The sequence below is a fragment of the Rhamphochromis sp. 'chilingali' genome, assembly GCF_963969265.1.
Source record: "Rhamphochromis sp. 'chilingali' genome assembly, chromosome: 2".
In the NCBI taxonomy this organism is placed as follows: Eukaryota; Metazoa; Chordata; class Actinopteri; order Cichliformes; family Cichlidae; genus Rhamphochromis; species Rhamphochromis sp. 'chilingali'.
The window spans coordinates 57,744,387-57,767,497 of NC_137930.1; the positions used below are offsets into that span (position 1 = coordinate 57,744,387).

The window sequence follows — 23,111 nt, forward strand, 5'->3', positions numbered from 1 at the left end:
CTGCCCTACTTTCTTACAGTTTTTAAAAGGTCCTTTTCGTGTTGTGCTTCCTCATCAAAAGCTGATTTTTAATCCCTTCTCTTTATAGTAAAGGTGTAATGTTGCTGCTTTGACACTGTGGGGAATGTGATTACGTCAGCAAAGATCTCAGCAGCTCGTCTTCACTGACATCTATACTGTGCCTCTCTTGTACTGTACTATGACCAGTTCAGCTGCAGTACTGTATATCTGGCTCGTCTTTGAACCTCTGTTCAATAGTTGCTTGTAGCACTATGGGATGATAGTGTTTTTAGTCAAGTAGCAGCTCTGCTACTGCTAATAAAATGATTTCACAAAAAAAGAAAAATATCACTAGAATAACAGAAAAACTTACACAGATAAGAACCAAATTTCAAAATCAGAGTTGAACCTCAATGTGAGTAGAATTGAAATGAAATCAAAATAAGAATAGAAAAAACTCAACTGTGGGAAATGTGTAGCAGATTAGTGATTTTGACCCAGAAATGGTGGGTTGAAAGAAAATAGTAAACACACAGTAGGACTAGGAGTCGATCATTAGTAGAAAACCATAGTCGATCAGTATAACACGAAGTCAGTTAAACTTCGGGGATATCAGTCTGTCCAGTTAGGAAACAAAAACCATTTTAAATTCTGCTTTGGTGCAAATAAAAGAGACAGCAGGTGCAGTGGGGAGGCAACAACCAGGTGCCACTAAAGAAGGTCTGGACCTCATGCCACCCTCATAGAGTCTGATTCTGGTCTGGAAACATGCATGAGGAACCTGCTTTGAGTTCATTTTGTATTGCTCTGCCAGTGGTCCTCCTGGGCCTTGTCACCGAAATGAGAAGATACCGCTCCTGCTGTTGGGTTGATACCCTTCACTCTCCAACCCTCTTTGTGTAAGAGCCCGTGTGGGTTGTTTGCTTTGTTGTTGAAGGATATATACATTACATTTGGATTGGATTCAAAATGAGTATGTTAGTAATGTTGGTAATATTGGAATTTCAAAGAGCAAAACAAACAAACTTTATTAGTGCTCATTTGTGTTAATGCACACTGGGTGGAGAGGAGGATCCATATGATATGTTGGCCATGGTTATTTCTATAGTTTGTGTAGACAGACTTTGAAAACACATCTCCCCCTGGGACAATACAGACACTCTAAAATGATTCACATTAACTGCTTGACTGTGGAGAAAGCGTGATCAAATTTCAGCTCTCAAAGTGGAGCCTGTGTGTCTGCATGTCGTAACAGACCTCTGCTGGTCAAACAGAAACCTTTCAACAGTACCAGAACTACAGTAAAGGGTGTGTGTGAGTGCCTCATTAGATGGAAAGTATAACTGACCGCTTACTTTAATAGTAACAAGAGCAAGAAGAAGAAGAACAACAAGAACAAGTGAAGAAAAAGTAATTAAAACATTTAAGAGGAGTTAAAAGTTAACATATTAGGTGTAGGAATACTCACAGCACAATGAGGTTAACGGTGAGGAATAAAGAAAATTATAATTCAAAAAACAGTTAAATTAAAACAAATGTGAGGAAGAAGTTAGATGTGAAAACTATGGATGATCTATTCCAGGGATAACATGTGGAGAAAGAAAAAACAGGAGAGGGCCGAGGACAGATCCCTGAGGAACTCCACAGGTCATTTTCATTAAGGATGACTGTGATTTGCCAATGTCAACACTAAAAGAGTTATCCTATAAATAAGAATAAAACCACCTTAAAACTGACTGTACCAGAGATGCCAACCTAATGTTGGAGACCATTCAGTAAAATGCAGTGAGTCACATTGTCAAATGTAGCACTCAGATCTAATAAAATACTTTGTATCAATAGGTAACTTCACATCTGAGCAGACAAGCATCACATGTGGAGTTCCCCAAGGTTCCATCTTGGGACCCCCTCTGTTTAACATTTACATGCTCCCACTGGCACAGATTATAAAGAACAACAAAATAAACTATCATAGCTATGCAGATGACACACAAATATATATCACAATGTCACCAGGAGACCGAGGCCCTGTACAGGCTCTTGGTAAATGCATTGAGGAAATTAATGACTGGTTGTGCCACAATTTTCTCCAACTAAACAAAAACAAAACTGAAGTAATAGTCTTTGGCGCCAAAGAAAAACGATTACAGGTCACCAGAGAACTTCAATCTATACATCTAAAAACCACAAACCAGGCGAGAAATTTGGGTGTAGTGATGGATGCAGACCTAAACTTAGAAAAACACATTAAGACAATAACAAAATCAGCTTACTATCACCTCAAGAATATTTCAAGGATAAAAGATCTGATGTCTCAACAGGACCTGGAAAAACTAGTCCATGCATTCATTTTTAGTAGGCTTGATTACTGTAACAGCATCTTTACAGGTCTACCTAAAAAATCAGTCAGACAACTACAGCTCATTCAGAACTCTGCTGCTCGTGTCCTCACTAAGACCAAAAAAGTGGACCACATCAGTCCAGCTCTGAGGTCTTTACACTGGCTGCCTGTCCGTCAGAGCATAGACTTTAAAGTTCTGATGCTGGTCTATAAAGCTCTGAATGATTTAGGACCAAAATACATCAATGACCTCCTGACCCAGTATGAACCTTCCAGATCCCTCAGGTCATCTGGATCCGGTCTTTTATCAGTTCCCAGAGTCAGAACCAGACACGGAGAAGCTGCATTCAGCTTTTATGCTCCTTATATCTGGAACAAACTCCCAGAAAGCCTCAGATCAGCTGAAACACTCAGTTTATTTAAATCCAGGTTGAAGACTCACCTGTTCTCAGCTGCATTTGAATAAAGCACCTCTGTGCAGTGGTTTCCACTAATTTCAGTTAAAAAGACCAATCAAAACTTGGAGTGACAGGCAGGTTTGGAAATTTGTATAAAATAGTCTCAAAATTATTCACGATTGTGCTACTATCATAAAGCCCCTTTATAGCCAAGTTTATATAAGTTCTTTATGTCTAAAATGTGTGTAATATTTCCTACTTCATGTGATTCCCTTGTTTTATTTCCTCTTTGAACTCCTCTGCAGGTCTGGAGTCCTTGCGTGACAGTGCCCACTCTACACCGGTGCGTTCAGTGTCCCACGGGGAATCCTTTATACCACGCTCCCGGAGCCAGGTCACAGATACCAGCGAGGGGATGGCAGTCATCTCTGACGAGGCCTACAGCCCCTCTGACAGCGTCCTGCCCACGCCGGTGGCTGAGCACAGCATGGAACTAGCCGTATCACGCCAAATCAATGGAGCGCCCTGCAGCATTGAGGAGGAAAAGGAGTCGGAAGCGAGCACCCCTATGCATGGGGAACGGGGTGATTTTGGTGCGGACAGTAGATCTGCACAGGAGGGCGCAGGGGGGGACTCAGCCCTCAGCGAGGTGGAACAGGTGAATAAGTTTGTCTTAAGTGTCCTCCGTTTGCTCCTTGTGACCATTGGACTCCTCTTTGTGTTGCTCCTCCTCCTCATCATCCTCACCGAGTCAGACCTTGACATTGCATTTTTAACTGATATCCGCCAGACCCCCGAATTTGAGCAGTTCCATTACGAATACTTTTGTCCCCTCAGGCGGTGGTTTGCCTGCAAGCTCCGCTGGGTGGGCGGGTTGCTCATTAACAAGTGAGAGTGAGGTCGTAGAGTCCATAAACCTGTTCGGGGGTCTGACAAGACGGTTAGGACTCCGGAGTGATGGAGGGCAGCCTCGTCCCAACCATGAACCCTGCTTCTCTCATCCTCCTCCTGCAGACAGACATACAGCTTGGACCACTCCTGGTAACACCGGGCCAGGATCTCTCTCCCCCTCCTCCACTTTAAGTTGCCCTCACCCACTCAACCCCCTCCTCGTTTCGCTTACGTTGTTCTTTTTTCCTTTTTTTTTTTCTACAAAAGCCAGGACACCTTTTTTCTGCAATTTTTTTTTTTAATTTTAAGCCATTTCAGGTATTTTATTTTTTCAAATAAAACAAAGGAAAAAAAATTAAAGAGAAAAGCAAAGAACTAAAGGATTTTAAACAGTTCCTTTTACCGGAACAGAAGATGTTTTTTTTGTCGCAACAGATGAACGTTGCCTTCGTTTCTTATTTATTGCTTTTAAACACGATTAGCAGAAGGAGAAGGGGTCGTGAATGGTGATCAAGGAAGTTGATTTTGTCAGTAAAAGATGAAAGTGAGTCACGTCAGAGTCAAAGGGCCTTCTGCTGTGAACCATACATGAGTCAAAGTGGTGTAATAGCGCTTGATATCGATTCATCCCCATCAGAAGTCGGCAGCAGATTAACCTCATTAGAAAAACAAAGCAGTTTGACGGGAATAATAGTGAAGGCGTGTGGAATGGAAAACAGAAAGTGTGGTTAATGAGTTTTTTTTGGGAATATAGAAATTATCGATAGCTTAAGACACAGTTAGACTTCAGTATACATTTGTATACAAGGTTCGCAAGGTTATTTTCTAACACTTTATAAGGATACGGTGAAATAAGTACCAATACCTGTAGTGTTATTTTCCCAGTAGTGTCAGACGTGGTTAGAAAAACGCTCACAATGAGCAAAGATTCACTGGCACCAGTAGATGATAGTCTAGGTAGATGTGCAATGCTGACATGGTTTTAATAATTAAGAACTTTGAATGTGCTCGTTGGTTCAGTTCTTTTGTTATTTCTTCATTTTAATTTGATTTGCTTTTTTTTTTTTTTTTTTCATCACGTTGAAATTCGATGAATTTCAATGATTTCTTTGTATGAAGAATTCTTGATTTATTTTGGTTTCATATCAACCTTGCTCTGACTATATTATTATTATTGTTAGAATAAGAGTAATACTGTACTTTTTGTACAAATTAGTTTGTTTCCTAATATATATTGACACGTTTTCCATGTATATTTTAACAGAACTGAAATGTTATTTTGTTATTGAGATTAAATTATACCTTTTTTAGCGCTGTAAGGTCAGAAGCATTTATGGAAAGATGGAAGGAGGTCTGAAAAAGAAAAAAGAAAAAACAACAAAAACAACAACAAAAAAACAACAACAAAAAACAAACAAACAGGGCTTTTATCCAGATCCACTCAACACTAATCATGCCTCCCATCACTCCACCAGCAGAGTGTGTGCAACTTTAATGACCGTTTAGATTGAATTAAATCTGGAATGTCATTGTACCACCAATACTAAATAATTCAAAAACATATGTCCGACTTTCATAACTTTATCATATCTTATTTTACTTGAAGAATTTGGAGAAGTGACGGAGCCTGACTGACTGGATCTACGTTAAAGGGGACCTGTTTTTTGATATTTAAATATGCTGGATTCTCATGTTTAAGATAGTTGAGTATACAAATGTGCAAATAATCCATGTGAGACAGAAGCTCAGACTTCAGGCTGCTGACAGTTTGATTTTTTTTGTTTTGTTTTGTTTTGTTTTTGGGGGGTTTTTGGACCCTTGGACCTGCATGATGTCAGTAAGAGCGGATGTCCCTAATATGGTCATGTTTAGGCACACACTGCTGGTTGTGTGCGCACATAACCACCACTCACCTGATGGAGTGGGGGAGCTGAAATAGCTCATTTCAGACAGAAGATAAGCTGAAGGGCTGCACTAAAGCACAGAATGAGGTAAATAATAATTATTTTAAGCTGTTTTTCATGCAAAGCTACTCTTAAGGATATAAAAGGTCCTCTTAAAAAAACAAACACAAAGTAATTTGACATTCTTAAAAATTTAACATTTAAAAAAAACTAGGAGGCTGTTTTGATAAAATGAATATTGCATAAAATTAGCTACTATTAATGCAATAATTATCTTTTCTCTGCATTTATAAATACAGTATCTGTTGGTCAGATTAAGGAAAATCGCACTGAAACAATAAATTAATCTAGAATTAACTAATGTGAAACCAGAAATCTCGACTTTGGTGGAGACAGACTGCATACAGGAATCTTTTCTTTATCTGGAGTTTTATATCAGATAACATCTGCTCCTTGATGTATTGGTCAGGCTTGAGGCTCTTCCGTCTCACAGCTCAAGGGAGCAATAACTGTCGCGGCTGCTGGATTCTGGTTAAAATCGGGGGGGTTGTACCTCCTGCACCAAATGCAGGTGTATGTGTTAGTGTGTCATTATGTAGGAGTGGAAGCAAGATTCATGGTGATGGAGTGGAGGCTTGGACAGACTAAAGCAGAGAAGGAGGAGAAGTGAGAGGGGTGACGAGAAAGAGATGTAGAGAAGTTCTGAAGGATTAATTACCATGTAAATTCGAAATTGAAGGCTGATCAACGGCTGTACAGGGTTAATGTTTTCTTTTCTTCTTTGTTTTCTTTTTTGGTTTTTTTACACACACCCTCCTGCAGCTGCTCCACTAAAGGCTTGATGGTGCTACTTGATTTGTTTGCTCCTGTGTAATCTGAGCATATAAGTCCTCGGCTATGGCCTGACTGTAGACAGAGTAGCTTGCACGCTGGCATTGTGGCTGGATCCACTCCTTTGGCTAATTGTCTTTCACAGGCCATAGTTATCTCTGGTGGAGGTAACAGCACTGACATTTCTCAGCACAATGCTAAAAGGAAACATGGAATCAATACAGCAACACTAGCAAGAACGCTGTTGATGTAGGAGCTTATTTAAGTGAAGAAAAGAAAAAAAAGCACATTTTTTCCTACCAGGGGGTGGAGCGGGGCGGGTGGGTTGACTTTTTTTGTGTACTTTCATACTTCATATTTATTACTTTTTCACTGAGGTCAGTATGACCCTTTAGTCCAGCCAGGCTGCATTGTTGTAGACATCTTTTTTTAAAAGTGTTCCTTTTACATCTCTCAGCATTATGTAGCTTAAGCGGTCTCTCTGAACATGCAACAATTTAAAAAAAAAAAGAAAAAGAAAAAAAAAAAGGCAGCATTATTCATGAAGCAATAAACAGCTGTAAGAGCAAAAAGTATGAAAAACATGTATACTAAGATCTAATGATGACTAATGTTTGATGAGCCAAATTTATTCGCCCAATTTGCTGTTGTGCTCACTCAAACAACGATGCTTGGACTCGAATGCTTAGACGCTCAGTTACCTTTGCAATCAGTAATCACAGTTTCTAAAATGGCATTTTCCTTAGAGACCTCTTGTGTGGATGTTTGTTCTGCTGTTTTCTGTTGTTTCACTGTTAAGCAAAACATTGCTCCCTGTGCCTGGATCCTCACTCTGCAGTTTACCAAAGTGGCAAAGATGAAGGAATGGAGACAGAGAGGCGCGACATCTCTTTCGGCTACAGACTTCTCCATCCTTAAATCTCCCAAACCAAGAGGGGAAAAACACTTTTCAGCTCTGTCTTAGACTCTAGTGTTCAACAGGCAGGCAAAACTCTTTGCAAGCTTGTTTCCTGTGACTAACCTGACATTACATTGCAGTTGTGGTGCCACATTTCCATTTTCTGCAGTTACTTTACTTCATGGGAGATGACAGAAGCTATATCTGTCATTTATGGTTCATAAGGAAAATTGGCTTGTTTGTACTTTTTGAAAAAATATGTGGTTGCAGTGGAAGATGAAACATGAATTTTAGTAAAAGTAAAATACACGTGATGAGAATTAACCCAGTAACATAAGCTGCATGGATTTAAAATGCAATTTCATATGACAGCCAACCACCAGATTTCTGTAAACTTTTGATCGATTGTTATGAAGGCTGTAACAAAAAGATCTTAAGTTTCATGCCTGAGGTTGCTTTTTTTTCATTCTACTGGACTGCACTTTACTGTGACGTGTTATGTTGTCTACATATCTGAGTCATTATTAGCTAAAACAGCTAAAAAAAATAAATTTAAAAAAATAATCAGAATTTAAGATTTCTGTTGCAATCACTTAAACCAACTTACCTGACCACAATTAGGTGGTTTGTTCTTAATTGGCTTGATTTCCTCCCTGGCCAGAGCCCCTGTCACATTAATGTGAATGGTGCTTTTCGCACTAAGGGTTTAATGAAACTAACCCAAGACAGCTTGCTCTGCTTTTTGCCCTTTGCTCGCTCCCAGTACAGACCTTCACACAACTGTGCATACACGTCAATGAGTGTATATGCATATCCATGTCTGGTGGCGTGTTCTCTAGTCTGCCTCATTCTATCCTCAGATCGCAGATTGCTGTTTAATTATGTTAAATATAAAAGTATATATACATACATATATATATATATATCTCCATGTGCCAAATCCAGTTCTTGTTCAGTCTGATCCATTCCAAAACCAATGTTTGTACTGTAGGTAACCTTCTGTACAAGTCAGTATAAAATATTGTTTCTCTCCAATAGTCCCTTGTAACTGGTGCCATTAAATAAGACACTTCAAACTTGAAATAAATGTTAAAAACGGATGCAGCTGCTCGTGTGGTTTTGTGTAAAAACAAAACAAGTTACATCGATACTCATGAATAAAATTTTAATTTATTTTTATTATGAAATAAGATGTGCAGGGAAGGATTCCATCCACAGAAAGTAAAAATGTACAACAATATAAACATGCGATAACTGTACAGAAAATGCAGTTTTAGCTGGTCCAATATGAAGCAGCAGCTTGGTGGATTAGAAAATTAGCTTACTAGTCTACAAAGTCAGATACGGGATGAAGGAGTCCTAGCTCAAGTGTGAAAATACTGGCTTTAAGAACGGACGCTGGCTGCTTTGAGGCATCGGGGCTGCCAATAATCCTGGTCTCCTGGCTGCTGATGCATCACCTGCTGAGCTCCTGGACCCTCGACCTCCACCCCTGGAGCTGGAGGACGACCAGGATTTATTGCTGCTGTAGCCACGGCTAAATCCACAAAAATCACCACAGCAAGACAAAAGAAAGCAAAAAAGAAAAATAGTTCAGTTACAAGGGACGCCTATTGGCAAATATGATCCCCAACTGGATGATGAAATGTGAGACAACACTCTACAGACCCTTTAGAACTGGAGCTTGTGTTGCCACATCCTTTTTTCTTCTTGGAATACTTGAAGAACGGAGCCTTCTTTCTCTTCTGTCCCTGTGCAGACTTATTACGGAAGTAGGTGGAGGATTCAGTGTCATCCTCGTCATTTCCACGAGTGCGACCTCGTGCCGTGTCTATCCACCCGTCGCCTCCACTGTCAGCCTGCTCCTCTGATACACAGAAGACATTTAACTTTATTTTTAAATTCACACAAATTGTGTTAAATTAAAAAAAAAAAAAAAAAAAACTACAGGCAACCACTAGTGCTAGTGGTCAGCCTCCTCATAGACATGCCAAAATCTTAGATGTCTTGATCACATTCACAAGATTTTAAGAAACCTTGACCTCTGACATTGAGGTCACAAATTTAAACTGGTCTGAGATTTTAAGTAGATACAATTTGATATAACTGGAAGCTCCTATGCCGCCTCATTTTCAAGTTATCTTATTCACAAACTCAGGTGAACATGCTGCCCACCTGCCTGTTAGCACACCATCATGTGATTCAAAAAGTTACAATGTGCAAAACTTCAGTAGGATCTCTTACCAGGTAGCTGCCACTCAGAATATTTCTGTAGGACCTGAATGACTTCAGCTCCATACTTGTCCAGTTTATCTTCTGTTACACCATCAATTTGCAGGAGGACTTCAGGGTCAGAAGAAAGCTTTTCTGAATGTGACAAAAAGTGTGTTAAGTTATAAAATGTTTGCTTTTGAAATTAAATAAAAAGTTCTGTGTCTGAGAAGTTTAATTACCAGCTATCTTTTTCAATGTGGCAGTGGAGAAAATGTTGTAATAATGAAGGCCAAATGCTTTCCCCAGCTGCTTGCAGAGATCCAACAGCTCCTTAAGACACTCCTGCACCATTGCCTCTCTCCGGGAGACGTTCTTCGCCGTGGCAGCTTTATGTTTCCTGATGGTGGACGCGCTCTCAGTCTCATAAAACTCCACCTGGGAAATGATGAGAGCCAGTAGTGTTTTCATTGACTGGCAGCACTTCATTGCATTTTCCTACTCTACCTCTCTTCATGACACTTAAAACGATTGGTGTACAAAGGGCTTTAAAGTAAAAATGACACAAATTCCGATGTTTTAGCATATGAATTTCTAATACACACTGCAAGCAAATTAAAAAGCACCAAGAAAAACAATTGATAATTGATTTCATCATGCCTGTCAGGTCTGTAAAGGCCTTAAACGCTGATGTGCGACCTCTTACCTGCATGTGTCCAGACAGCACATTCATTGCTTTTGTTCCAGCGGAGATATAAGACACAGCTTGCCCACCATTGGTGATGTAGAGGTCTTCAACCAGGACGTTATCCAGAACCAGCTTTTTAAAAAGACGGTCAGCATTGTGTCTGGAGTAGGCTGCTCCAATGCCAAACATTCCTGTCTGTACCTTGGCAGCTTTAGAGCCTGACATAAAAGAACATTTACAGTTTTTAACCACACATAATTCAAACAACTGTACTGGGAATATCAACTTGTCTAGCTGCCAAATGCATTTTTACTGCTTGCTTGTGTATGTACTGTACCTATGAAGATATCCACAAGCATGTTGAGGGTCAGTCTGTTTTGGTTAGCAGTCTTGCCAAACCTTGCTCCGACTTTCTCACAGTTCTCCTGGACAAACCTCACGATCTTTTTCACGTCTTCAGTCACGTTTCGCATCTTGTATTGCTGTTTTTAGGAACATTGATGGCCAATTACAAACAGCTGGCGGTAGGTTACATATATCATCAACATAGAAGAAATGATTCCTACGTTGGGTTTGGTACAGTTGTCGCAGCTGACGTCTGGATGGTCCTTACAAAAGTTTCTGTTGAACTTCAGCTCTCCGAAGTAAGCGAGCAGCTGAATTCTTCTGCACTCCATCACGTTCTCACAGAAGTGCACCATGCTGTGTAGGTTGTTGTAGTGAGTTGCCTTGGTGTGTCTGTCACCTTCTCTGTCCACTGCGATAATGCAAGAAGCCAAAAAGACACTGTGTAAACATGTTAGGAGCTGAACTGGCCTGGACGGTTTGATTTTCTATCACTTACTGCTGATAATCCTCTTGATGCGCTGGACGTCGGTGTAGGAGTAAAAGAGAATGCAGTGAGAGATCTCTCCATCCCTGCCAGCTCTCCCCGACTCCTGGTAGTATCCTTCCATTGATTTAGGCAGACTAGCGTGGATCACATAGCGCACATCAGGCTTGTCAATGCCCATGCCAAAGGCTATGGTGGCACAGATGACCTGTTGGCAGCAAATGAAAAAAAGAGGATTTCAAGCATGACTCGAAACCATGATTTAAATTACGCAACCATCTAGTGATCTCGTCTTTGTGGCCGGTACCCAGACTGCTGGTTATGTTCATAATATCTATAATTTGAGTTTTGAGCTGACCTGGCAACCATCCTGATTGATCCATTTGGTCTGCACATACTCTCGGTCACTGTCACTGAGTCCTGCGTGATACGACAGGGCTGATAACCCTGCTCTCTGAAGACTCTCGGCCATGGCATCACAGTCATTACGAGACAGGCAGTACACGATGCCAGAGTCACCTGCATCAGAACAACAGACAGATGCATATAACCCCCGACAAAACACAGATTTAAAAGAACTTAGGGATTTCATTTCTATCCAAAATAACATCCAACAACTTGATATAATAAAATTCTACACAGTAATCCACTTGGCTTGTTGTCTGCAAACTGTTTTGATTTCCCACCTACTGTTCCAGACATGTGAGGGCTTAAAGTGTTCATATACAGTTAAGAATTTAACACAGCAGTTATGACAGTGTTCTGAAAATAGCATGCACCGGGATCAGAGAAAGTACTGAATTATTTACGTGGGTAGTGCTTCTTGATCCAGCTGGTGCAGTCCTCATCCACCTTTTTGGGTTTCTTGGGCAGCACTGAGTACTTCAGGTTTGTTCTGTTGAAGCTCATCGTAAACCTGAAAACACATTAGAAGAAAAATGTTCAGTTACTGTTTTGCTTTTTGATCCAGCAAGAAGAAGAAAAACACGCACGCACGCACGCACGCACGCACACACACGTTTTAAATCTAAGCCAGAGGCTGAAAGTGAAGACATACACTTGGGGTCGACTCATGTTCAGCTGGTTGAGGATGTCTTTCTGCACTCGGGGAGTAGCTGTGGCTGTCAGAGCCATCATTGCCACATTAGGGAACTTCTGACGTAGTTCATGCAGCTTCTTGTAGTCTGGGCGGAAATCGTGGCCCCACTGAAAGATTTAAAATGATGGAATGATTCAAAATGGCTGCTGCTAAAAATAAAAGCATACAGCAGGATTGGGTGTGCATGAAAGCAAAGGAGCATACCTGACTGACACAATGGGCTTCATCTATGACAAACCGAGCCAGAAGGCCTCGCTCGTACAAGTTCTGCAGTGCGGAGATTAACCTGTTACTCGCACTCACCTTTTGGGGGGGGAGTGAGGAATAAGTCAGTTTTAAGCATTACAGAATTTATAGTTACAGACATGTTTAATTATGCAATTAAATCTTTCAAAATTAGTTTACAAGTCACAAAAAGCTCACCTTTTCAGGTGTGGCATAGAGCAGTTTAATAATGGGATCTTTCCTTGAAAGCTGCATATAAATCCTCGATGCTTCACTATCACTTTTATCACCAGATAGACTTGTTGCTGGAATCTGAAATGTAGAGCAATACAATAAAAACAAAAATTAAAAACCAAAAACAAAACAAACCACAACAACAACACAAAAAAACCCAAAAAAAACAAAACAAAACAGCAGAAGTATAAAAAACTTCCTAAACCAAGACTGAAATTACTATTCACAATATTGACTCGCAGTTCCATTTCCCATGTAGTGAGGAGCTGTTAGTGAAAACATTAATGCAAGTGGGCTGGACAAGCAAAACTTTTGGTCAGTCTAAGGAAGTTTAACTACACAGTTAATCCCTCCGATATCTTAATATAAGCAAATCAAATGCAGTCTCTACATGACAAAGAAATGCTGCTGTAGTAAATTAAAGACATTTGTCAGCTCGACTCTTTGGACTTAACTTGTGAGAAATAAATGTGTAAAATTTTAGAAAAGGCTGTGGCACTTCATTTCTCAGGCTGTGATTTAACCATAAAGCAGAAAACGTATGCACCGGGATGTCTGTTTTTTCAAAATAATTACTTATTTTGAAAAAAACATTTGTTTCAATTGTAGACAGGATTTTTTCTGTTGTTATTTAATTGTTTATACGTTACCTAATTACTTTTTTCTAATTGAATGGCCATAGGGGAGGTGTTTATCAACAGGAAAAACAAAACTTATTTAAAAAACAAAAACCAAAACCAAAAAACACAGTTAACAGTACAAAAATGATGCCCTCCTTCACACTTTCCAAGACCTTACTTTGGGCCAAACTGGAGTCTTTGCCTGACAAGTTCTGGCCCCTGGGCCTTATATTGAGATGCATGTTATAATCCAATCATTATCAAGTAATCAAGTGGCAGACAGGGGCCAACTGGTGAAATGAACCAAATCTGACTGCCAAAAGTTAAGATATGAACTGACCCATAGTTTTGAAAAACTGTTAAAATGAAAATACTTTTTAAACCTATTAAATTAACTTATTAAATACATTTTCCAAGTACACGCATAAGCACTTCACACTTTTCTCTGATCAAATATACGAGTGGAAACAAGCATACTTACATCCAGAGTGGTGAGTTTCTGAACTTGGTCTACGATGAGTGATTTGAGTGGAGAAACCACCACAGTGACCCCCAGCGAGACACACGCAGGCAGCTGATAGCACAAACTTTTCCCTCCACCTAAAAAATACAACAGTTTAAGATACCTGGACATCTTCACAGCAAACGCTGCACTGCTACTGTAAGCATGCTTTTACAAACCTGTGGGCATTAAAACAAACGCATCTTCACCCAGCAGTGCAGCATTAATCGCTTCTAGTTGATTAAACCTGAACTGATGAAGTCCAAAACGCTTGTGAAAGATCTTCATCATCTCTTGTGAATGAGGGAAGTTAAAGCCTCTGAAGCGATCATGAGCTGGGTTTTTGAAGGTGGGTTCTGCAAATAGAGACACAAAAAAGACAAGTTCCTTAAAAATCAAATCCTGTGTTTATCAGGTATGACAGACCACCTTTAAAAACATACGTTTTCTGTTAAATATATAATTCATATGGAGTTTTGCATTTCAGGAGAATGAAATCAGTACACATGGAATGTGTAACAATCTAGAACTGTATGAGATTTGTGGACCAGAGGGACACAATAGGCTGTTCTCAGATGCCTCAAAAACAGATTCAGTGAGTACAAAATGACTTGCCTGGAGAACAAATTGTTGACAGCTTTGGAGCAGAAGTAGGTGTTGTTGGTTTCTTTTCCCATGAGGACTTGCTCGGCCCCCCCTCTTTCACTGCTGTAGTCACAGCTGATGAAGTTTGTGGTTCGTCAAAGTAATCTGGGATATCAGAGTCATTAAAGTCATCTATATCAAAGTCGTCATTATAGAAGTCATCCATTTCTTCATCTTCAGCAGCTACAAACGCTGGGGTGTTGTTCGATTTCTTCTGCGCACCACTCTCTGAGTCCTTGGGTGAGAAGAAGAGGTCTGAGCCATCAAGATCAATGCTTGATTTCTCAGATATATTAAAAGATGGCTTTGTGAACCTGTGTGCTGATGGAGAGTCACAGATACTGTCAGTTTCAACACCTATTGCCCTGCTGTCCTTATTATCCAAGGGCTTTATATCAATAACACTGTCAGAGTGATCAGAGTCATAGTCCACAGAGATGACTGAAGATCTTCTATGCTGAGGAGGCTTCTTGGATGAAACACCGTTGCTAGAAAAAGATGTTTCTTTGAAGCTGGGTTCAGAAATCACTGTGCTGTCTGGCTGCTGCATCCTAAACAAACAGTCACCGCCAGTTGCAAGAATTCTCTTCCTGCAGGATAAAAGCAGGTGATTATGGTCATAAAGACATTTAATTAAAACACCATGAATAATACCAAAACTACACACAAAGCTAACACACCTCTGGGCCCTCTTCAGTAAAAGTTCATCTCCACAGGACAAAGCAATTAATTCATGTTCAGGGATGGAGTCAACCAGAGCACAAATGGACTCCATGATAGCAAAAAGTTTTTCATCTGAAAAGAATTCAATACATGGAAGAAAAAAAACAACAAAACATACTTTTGAATAAAATGAAGTATAGGATTTTTTTTTTTTTTTTTTTAAAGGTACAACACTCACTTGTTTTGTCTTTTAAGCAGAGCTCGGATGGTTCATGCAGTGCGACGGGGCTCTTTGATTTCACAGCATTGTCTCCAATTTGAGCATCAGCTGATTCAGCTCTGTTTGAAAATAAAGAAAGTCATGTGATACGTTTCTAACTCTTAGAACAACCGTAATTTTTAAAATGACTTTCTTGTTATAATAAATATGACCTGAAAGAGTGATTAAGTTCATCAGCTAAGTATTTATTAAGGTCAAAGATGAGAAACCCACAGATCTTTTCCCCCACAGATAGGAAGTTCAGAGGAACCAAACTTGCTGGCCATTAAAGAAATTCAAGTTTACGCCTTTTGCTCACTGGCACCATCTCTGAAGCCAAGGCTGTCTTATATACTGTCTATATTTAAAACTTTCCCCATCAATCTAACTATTATCACTACAGAGAAGCGATTGCTGGCAGTAACAACTTTTTACAGGATGAAAGAGAACATTCGAGCATTTTGGCTGCTACAAACACAAGTATGATTGGTAAAATATGCAGACAAGTCTAAATTCTGACCTTGTCTCCAGTGCTGAGCCTGCGTAAATGATCTCATCAGGGATGGGTGAAGGTGGAATGCAATCAAGGTCATCTTCAGGCTCAGAGTTGTCATCTATCTCTATTGTCTTTGGGTCAATCCATATTTTCTTGTTACCTATAGAGTAACACATGGTAGCACATAGCGTTTTTTTGTTTTTAAATGTAATCTGTTGACCAGTGTATACCTAAAATAAACACCCAGTTACCTGTGCTTCCTGTAAAAGGTTCCAGCTCAGCATTATTATCTTCTTCACTGTCACTCAAGATATGCTTTAGATGTGCAGGATGTTTTCTGTTCATCTTAATGGCAAGTTCCTCCTCATCTGACCAGTCTGCTGGTTCCTGGTTTAAACTGGGTCCTGGTGAAACTGCAGCGGTGTTGACATTTTCCTCTGGCTCATCTGTTTCCATGCAGGTTTGCTTACCACTCTTGCTAGTTAATTTGGATGTTTTAAATAAGGAATCATAGTTTAGTTTGCCACTTTTCTCTGATACTTCTGAACTGAATGAGTTGTTTTTTCCCTTGGCTGGTGTTTCAAAGTCATCTAAATCATCCCAGTTGTCCACAGGAAAACTACGTGACACATCCAGAGCTGTGAAATTGAATGAATTACTGCTACAAGATAGGCTGTCAGATTTAGCTGGAGCTGGTGCCGACTTAATATCAGAGACCACTGAAGGTGTTTGGGATGCAGGAGAGGCAATATCTGCTGGGCTGATGGTATCCGACTTGCATTTTGAACTTACAGAGAAGTAGTTGTTGATTTTGGATTTTTGAGGTCTCTCAAGCTTGTTTGAAAATGTCAAAGGAGATGGAGTCACCAAACCGCTCTTGTGGACATTGACATTCCTGTTTGCCAAAACATTTGAGCTGATTACCTTGGTAGGGACTTCCACCTTGGTCGTACCTGATGAGGACTTCTTTTTGAAAGAAAAAGCCCTGAAAATTACACACAAAAGGAGCTGAATTATAAAAACAATATGACTGTTAAGACAGCTAGTCTAACAGACAGTCTTACAGACTTTGAGGTGAAAGTGTCGCAATTCGAAACCATATCGCATGCCCAGCACTGTCACCCTAAACAGAGTGTACAGTAAATAACAAAACGTATCCATCCTTTTGCTGTTAGCAAAGCTTACAGTTAGCTAGCAGTTTTTTGGCCATACTTACCCCGGTTTAGGTTTAGCAACAGACTGCTTGCTTTGAGCAGCATTGCTGTGCCTCGCTAGCTGTTCCTTCAAGTTATTTTGTGGTAGACTGGACATTGTTTGTAAGAGGCAGCGCTAACGTGTTAGCTGGCTAGCAATAAGAGCTCAATTCATGAAGTAGCAGCGAGCAGTTTGTTTAGCATTACGCTAGACACGACGTGCGACCTGTCTCCCGGAGAGTCGCTCTTCACTCGTACCCCTCGTTGGAGTAAAGCTCAGTAACGTTCATTACAGTTAAATATTTTTCCCTTTGTTTTGACCGGAGATTAACTCTCTCAATGTGTACCTGTAAACCCAGACAACAGATTTTTGCGCCCATTCAACAAACGGACTTCTTATTGGCCGAGGCTGATTTGGCGTGAGTATCATGGGGAATGTAGTCTTCCGCGTGCACGAAACACATTGGGCCGGTTTCACACGCACATTTTATACTTGTTTATAATGCAAAAGCAGCCTAAAATGTAACTTTGAGCTGATCTAATACCGTCTACGATCGTGTTACATAAAACGCAATGATTTTATGAATACAAATTATCATCCCACCACTGGCTATAGTAGACCGAAGACCTACCTAATAGCGACCTCTGCTGCCCAGTTGCATTAAAAAAACAAAAAAAATCAGAAACCCTAACCCAACAAAATCAAGCTACCGGGTAAACGTTGTTTGCAGCACTGATAATCAGTGTTGGGACTAACGCGTTATTAAGTAACGCGTTACAGTAACTACGTTATTATTGTGGTAACGAGCACGGTAACTAGTTATTATGCCAAAATCAGGAACGCGTTAGTCGTTACTGGGATTTAGATAGGGTCGTTACTCGTTACTTCGTGTGGTGGCTATCGCGGAGCTTCCACAGATTCAGTAACATTAGCAAGTGGTGGAGGCAGCAGGTGGATGAAGGAAAAGGGACGCAGAAGGAAAAGAGACCCGAGGCAGCCGCCGGTCCAAGTTTGAACTGAACTTCAGGTAAGAAGTTATGACCTGCAGTCTATCTGGGTCAGATATGAACCATGTTTAGGTGGAGTTTATTTTCGTTATTCTGACTTTTTCCGTACTGCGTGCTAGCTAGCATGACGGAGTTTCTATACAGCTGGGTGGGTGCTATGAAGTTAATGATGTTGAACTTTATTTTGTTCATAAGTTATTAGAGTTGCCAACCGTCCTGTCTGGTATTCAGAGAAAATATTACGCGTTTCTTATTGAGGTGAAAAGGAACAGTTTGTCCCGTAATTCAGCTACAATGAAAAAGGCACAAAGCTGGAGTTATTCTGTCTTTGCTGCACAGCTGCCTCTTCTTCTCTCTCCTCTCCCCCTCCCTCTCCCGTTTCTACTTCAATCATGAAAACTGATCAATGATCAGCTGATCGTCTCTCTTGTTTGTTTATCGCCCACTTTGTGCCGAAAGAGGAAACCAGCCGATGTCGCGCTAAACAACAGCAGCACTTTTAAGCTTGATCAGCTGTTGTTAGAATTTATTTAATATTAATTTCTAGTATCAGCTGATGTTTGCTGGAGCCACAGCTGTAAACCTGCTGGTCATGATACGGTTTGGATATGTGGTGAGAGGGAAACATGAAGATGAAACCAGGAGATGTCCTTACTGGATCATCAGAGCTGAACAGGTGATGGAGAAACAGGTTTACCTTTTAGGTGACATGAATGAGTTGAAGGGAAGTTATGAACTGTTTCTGAGAGACAAATAACACCAGGATCCTTTTTTAGGTAGCTGACAGCTGGTAACTGTGCAGGGGCGGGTCTAGCAAAGTGTTGCCAGGGGGCAGGTAGGGCATTAACAGGGAAAGGGGGGCACAAGGAAATACTTTCTTATTCTCATTTAAAATGTCTAGCTTTTAAAAAATAATTATCTGAATCTTTCAACAAACGATTGATAGATTGATGCATATATACCATCAGAACAGTGTACATCACTGTCACAACAGTGTTTATTTTCATTCAAAGGCTTTATGATTTTTCCTATAATGGTGGGCCGGTCTCTAGTCAAAATGTCCGGGCCAATTTTCTGTCCCAGTCCAGCCCTGTATGCAGCTCATCTGCAGTCTGGTGTTACCTACATCTTCCTATTCAGAAGGCAGAATTTCTGAGTTCTGAGTACAATCGAAAGCACCACGACTGCAGTTTTTGTGTTGGATGTAAAAGGCGCACATGACTCTGTGACGTAGGCTAGAATCATGGCAGCAGTCAATGACGGTCCAGGCGTGGAATTTCTCTCGTGGGAATATGCACATTATCTTTTCCTTTCTATTGGTAGGTGGCACAGTGCACTTGTGGCAAGTAAGCAAGCTAGAAGACTGGCAAAGTTATGGAAGAAACACATTAACAAGAGAATTCTGAGTAAAACCGAAGTTACTTTCCCTAGTAACTAGTTACTTTGAAAGTAACGAGTAACTTGAAGTAACTGAGTTACTTTTGAGAGAAGTAACTAGTAATGTAACTAAGTTACTATTTTAAAGTAACTTACCCAACACTGCTGATAATGCCCTTCATACCCTGCAACATTCCTGTCACAATGGTCTAATTAAACCAATGGATAGAATCTCCGATTTTTTTTAAAATATTTACAATAAAATTGTCACAGAGGGGTGTAACATTTGTGTCTCTTTTTACTCTTTTTACTGCAGTGCATTGTGAATAAAAACTCGACATATTTAATAGAGTTTATTTGCAAATTTTATCAGAACAGTTTGAATGATTTTCAATGAAGTGATAATTTCAGTTACATTTATTTCATAGTGTAGTGACCTTGATCTTTCTGTCATAGTGCTTGAATGGGGGTTAAGACTTCTTCCCTTTTTTGGAAAAACAACACATCTGTAGATGCACAGGCAGCTGATTTTAAAACAAACTCTATACAAACAATATAAAAAGGAACTGGCTTCATCGTCGGCCCTTTTGTAATGTGCAAACATGTAATAATCACACCACTGGGAATGATGCGCAGGCAGCAAGTCCACACATGTTCTTCCCACGTTCAATGAGGAAATACCTGTGAGAGGACAAAACTGTTACTGTTTCTTTGGTTCATAATATTTAGGGAAATATTTCTACATGTGACTGATTAGAAAAATTACCCGTTCATGCCCCAACTCGATCCCCATGAGTTCTTTACTATCCAGTGAGGAGTACCATTTTCTTGTCCATAGCCGACAGCCAGAACTGCATGGTTCACTTTGTCAGTGGTGTTGTGGCATTCAGTGCTGAAAGCAGAACATGTTTCTTCTGACTCTATATCTTTTATTCAGAAAGAGGAACTAAACCTCTCAAATGTCTGAAAGTAACAGCTTTACTGACATTTTAAACTGAATGAAATACTCTAAACCCTCTTTTCTCAGTTCTTATTTTAGCAGCAGTGGTTGTGGTAAACTTGCTGTCCAAATGAAAAACAGGTTTTGACCATGTGTGTTTATGTGAGCATCAAAAGAATAATAGACTTGATCAGTAGGTTCAAGTAAAGGTCTGCCCCATTCATTTCATGGACACTGCAGGGGAAAAATGATGGGAGCAAACATGCAGGAATCTGCTTACATTTGGTTATAGCAAATATAGTGATCATATAAACACTTAGTATGTTTTAATAAATGTGAAAAAAAGACAAAATTGAAATTATGACATCTTCTTACCTGGTGTACACACCCTGGTGGTAACTCATAAAGTCAGAGGTCACCTCAAAAGCAAAGCTGACAGGATTGTGTGTCCCGACAGCGTCCACCAACTCCATCTCATTGTACTGACAGACGGCAGAAAAACGTCATCATTCACTCGCTTCACTAAAGACTTTTCCTTGATGAAAATCCCTGATGGATACTCACTGCTGTTATGTTCACCACACTATTCACAAAAGCAGCTGCCCTTTCTGGTTTGTACACACACTTACCCTCCTAAAATGACAAAAAGACACAGTTAAAATAAATTAAGCCATTAAACACAACTGTTTGTAACTGAAAAGTCTCTTTTGTTTAATGTTTCTTTTTTTTAGTTGATAGTTACAAAAGCCGTGTATGGATAGTCCTGCTCGGTCATCAGTCCCTTGTTGTACATGATGTATTCAAATGCTTGACTGGGAAGACCACTGAAAGACAAATTAATATGTTATTAAACGAGTGAGCAATTACACGTAATTTTCTTTTAAAGGGGAAGGTAGGAAATGTTTGACTCGCCCATTGCATCCATGGTTGTTGAAATCTTGAGCGCAGTCTACCAGCTGTTGTTCTGACTAGTTAACGCAATAGGCAGTAAAGTTAGTCATTATGCTTTGTCATGAAGTGCAATTTTTGATACGTAATCAGCTAATAAAAAACAAGTCACCAGCGGTACAAGCTTCCCCTTGTTGATGGCAGTTACAGACTCCAAACAGCCAGTGGTGGAAAACGTCCAGCAACTACCACAGCCTCCCTTTGCCGTAAACACACACACACACACACACACACACACACACACACACACACACACACACACACACACACACACACACACACACACACACACACACACACACACACACACACAAAGATTTTAGGAAAGATTTTATGCACTGAAAGAAATACTAAAAAAACTCAACTTAACACTGGGCCTTTTTCTTACAGCAGACCTGTTGACATGTTTTGTTTGGAGGAACACTGGATAAACTATTTAAGGGCAAACAGTTTTTGCAATGCCACTCAGCAAGTAAGTTTAGTTAACCTGTTATCGACATGCAACAGTAACATTTTTCACTGCATTGTGGGGAAACTGCATCCCCTTAAAGGCTTTCCTTTTTCCTTTTACTATTACTATAATGTTTTTTTTTAATCTACTGTCTGACTGAGCAACCATGCATGTGGATGTCTGAGGTTCAGACTCACCTGATTCTTCACTGGGGTCACATAATTCCCTTTCTTTCTCCAGTCGATGGAGTCTGGTAGCGGCCCATTGCTGCTGAAGTAGTTCCCTTTGGTGGCAGAGCAGTTCTGCAAAAATCAACTTGTCAAAAAAACCCCAACAACAGCTTAATCATCATTGCAAAATGCTTCTTGTATGAGCATCATTACCTGAGGCTCAGACATGAGGAAGGACTTTCGAAATTCACTGAATGTCATGTCTGAAAACTGGTTCAGTGCCACTGCAGGAAGAGAGGAAATGCAGGTGAAAGCACTTTAGGATGAGCCACGTGAAACAAAACGTTAATGCAAACACAAAGAGGTCTTACTTGTGAACGAGTGGTTTCCTTCATTGTGTTTGTCAATCCTCTTCTTGTTCTCTGTGAATATCTGCAGTCTTTGGTAGTACTCCTTCAAGTTGTACCCTTTGTTGTACTGTACATGGAGGAAGGGTGTTGATTTAGACATTTATTTTTAAGTTTGATGCAGTACCCACTTGAGCCACGTTGTTACTATGATTTTCTCACCAGACAACTTCCTCATAACAACATACTGAGCGCAATCTTTTGCTTATGTCACGGCGCTATAACCTACCTGTGCCATCCATGACTTGAAGTGAAACTCGTCTGTAAATAATCCATGTTAAAAAAAAAATGTTAAAAAGTGTCCGATAAAGAACATGAAACAATAGAACAGACGCCGTGGCCGTAAATATGAAAGCGAAAGCTGGTGTAGCGCAAATGTCAAAGCAAAAAAAGCACTAAAGGAATAAGAATGTAAAGCGGACTTTACCAAACAAAAGAAGCGACTTACCTTGATCAGACAGGCGAAAAGCTGACGTTACAGAGGCCGCAAAGAGCACAAGAAAAACGAACATTGTGTCGACTGTTCCAAGTGCCAGTATTTGCAGCAGGAGTGTGAAAGTGAAGTGAAACAGATGAGGCGAGTCACGAGGTGAACAGCTGCTGTTACAACCATGTGGCTATAGTTCTGCGATCCACGGGTAAATGTTTGATGGTTCACGGACTGCGTTTTGCTTTAAGCTATAGTTATTAAAAAATGGAGAGCACTGCAATAAATAATCATCACAATGCACAACAACTGCCTTCGTACAAAATGGTTAAAATAAACATAAAATAAGCGGCGTCTCAACTGTGGCTAAAGTGACATTGTGGCATTAAAGAAATGGAAATTATGTACTAAATGTATAAAGCAGCAGGAAAATAAACGTATATAATCTGTTAG

General features: G+C 40.1%; 3 protein-coding genes across 5 annotated transcripts in view; 1 reads left to right on the top strand and 2 right to left on the bottom strand.

Moving 5' to 3' along the window:
* Positions 1–6,905, top strand: part of frmd5a (FERM domain containing 5a) — a 69,221-nt gene extending 62,316 nt beyond the window's left edge. For both annotated transcript variants that reach the window (XM_080874120.1, XM_080874121.1), the window contains exon 14: positions 3,045–6,905. In XM_080874120.1, the coding sequence (XP_080730246.1) occupies positions 3,045–3,631 (587 nt within the window). In that variant the 3' untranslated portion in view covers positions 3,632–6,905. The remainder of the gene's footprint in view (positions 1–3,044) is intronic.
* Positions 6,906–8,462: 1,557 nt separating this feature from the next.
* blm (BLM RecQ like helicase) lies at positions 8,463–17,326 on the bottom strand. Of its 2 annotated transcripts, XM_080874119.1 has the most exons (22): positions 16,954–17,326; positions 16,662–16,722; positions 15,989–16,571; positions 15,762–15,897; positions 15,221–15,321; positions 15,000–15,114; positions 14,290–14,909; positions 13,854–14,030; positions 13,654–13,772; positions 12,517–12,630; positions 12,298–12,396; positions 12,052–12,200; positions 11,804–11,910; positions 11,353–11,513; positions 11,007–11,202; positions 10,729–10,919; positions 10,500–10,644; positions 10,181–10,380; positions 9,717–9,912; positions 9,508–9,630; positions 8,932–9,130; positions 8,463–8,800 (listed from the first exon to the last, which is right to left on the bottom strand). In XM_080874119.1, exons 1-22 carry the CDS (start codon positions 17,046–17,048, stop codon positions 8,623–8,625), a joined length of 4,065 nt encoding a protein of 1,354 aa, XP_080730245.1. In that variant the 5' UTR covers positions 17,049–17,326; the 3' UTR covers positions 8,463–8,622. The 2 variants fall into 2 exon arrangements, with proteins under 2 accessions (XP_080730245.1, XP_080730244.1); XM_080874118.1 differs by having other exon boundaries at positions 15,989–16,722.
* Positions 17,327–19,653: 2,327 nt separating this feature from the next.
* On the bottom strand, positions 19,654–22,836 carry LOC308391599 (pro-cathepsin H-like). The gene is made up of 12 exons (XM_080874254.1): positions 22,680–22,836; positions 22,461–22,492; positions 22,196–22,301; positions 22,038–22,108; positions 21,852–21,956; positions 21,316–21,402; positions 21,168–21,223; positions 20,998–21,079; positions 20,820–20,888; positions 20,631–20,737; positions 20,082–20,207; positions 19,654–19,996 (listed from the first exon to the last, which is right to left on the bottom strand). Exons 1-12 carry the CDS (start codon positions 22,741–22,743, stop codon positions 19,927–19,929), a joined length of 975 nt encoding a protein of 324 aa, XP_080730380.1. The 5' UTR covers positions 22,744–22,836; the 3' UTR covers positions 19,654–19,926.
* Between the last annotated feature and the right edge of the window lie 275 nt (positions 22,837–23,111).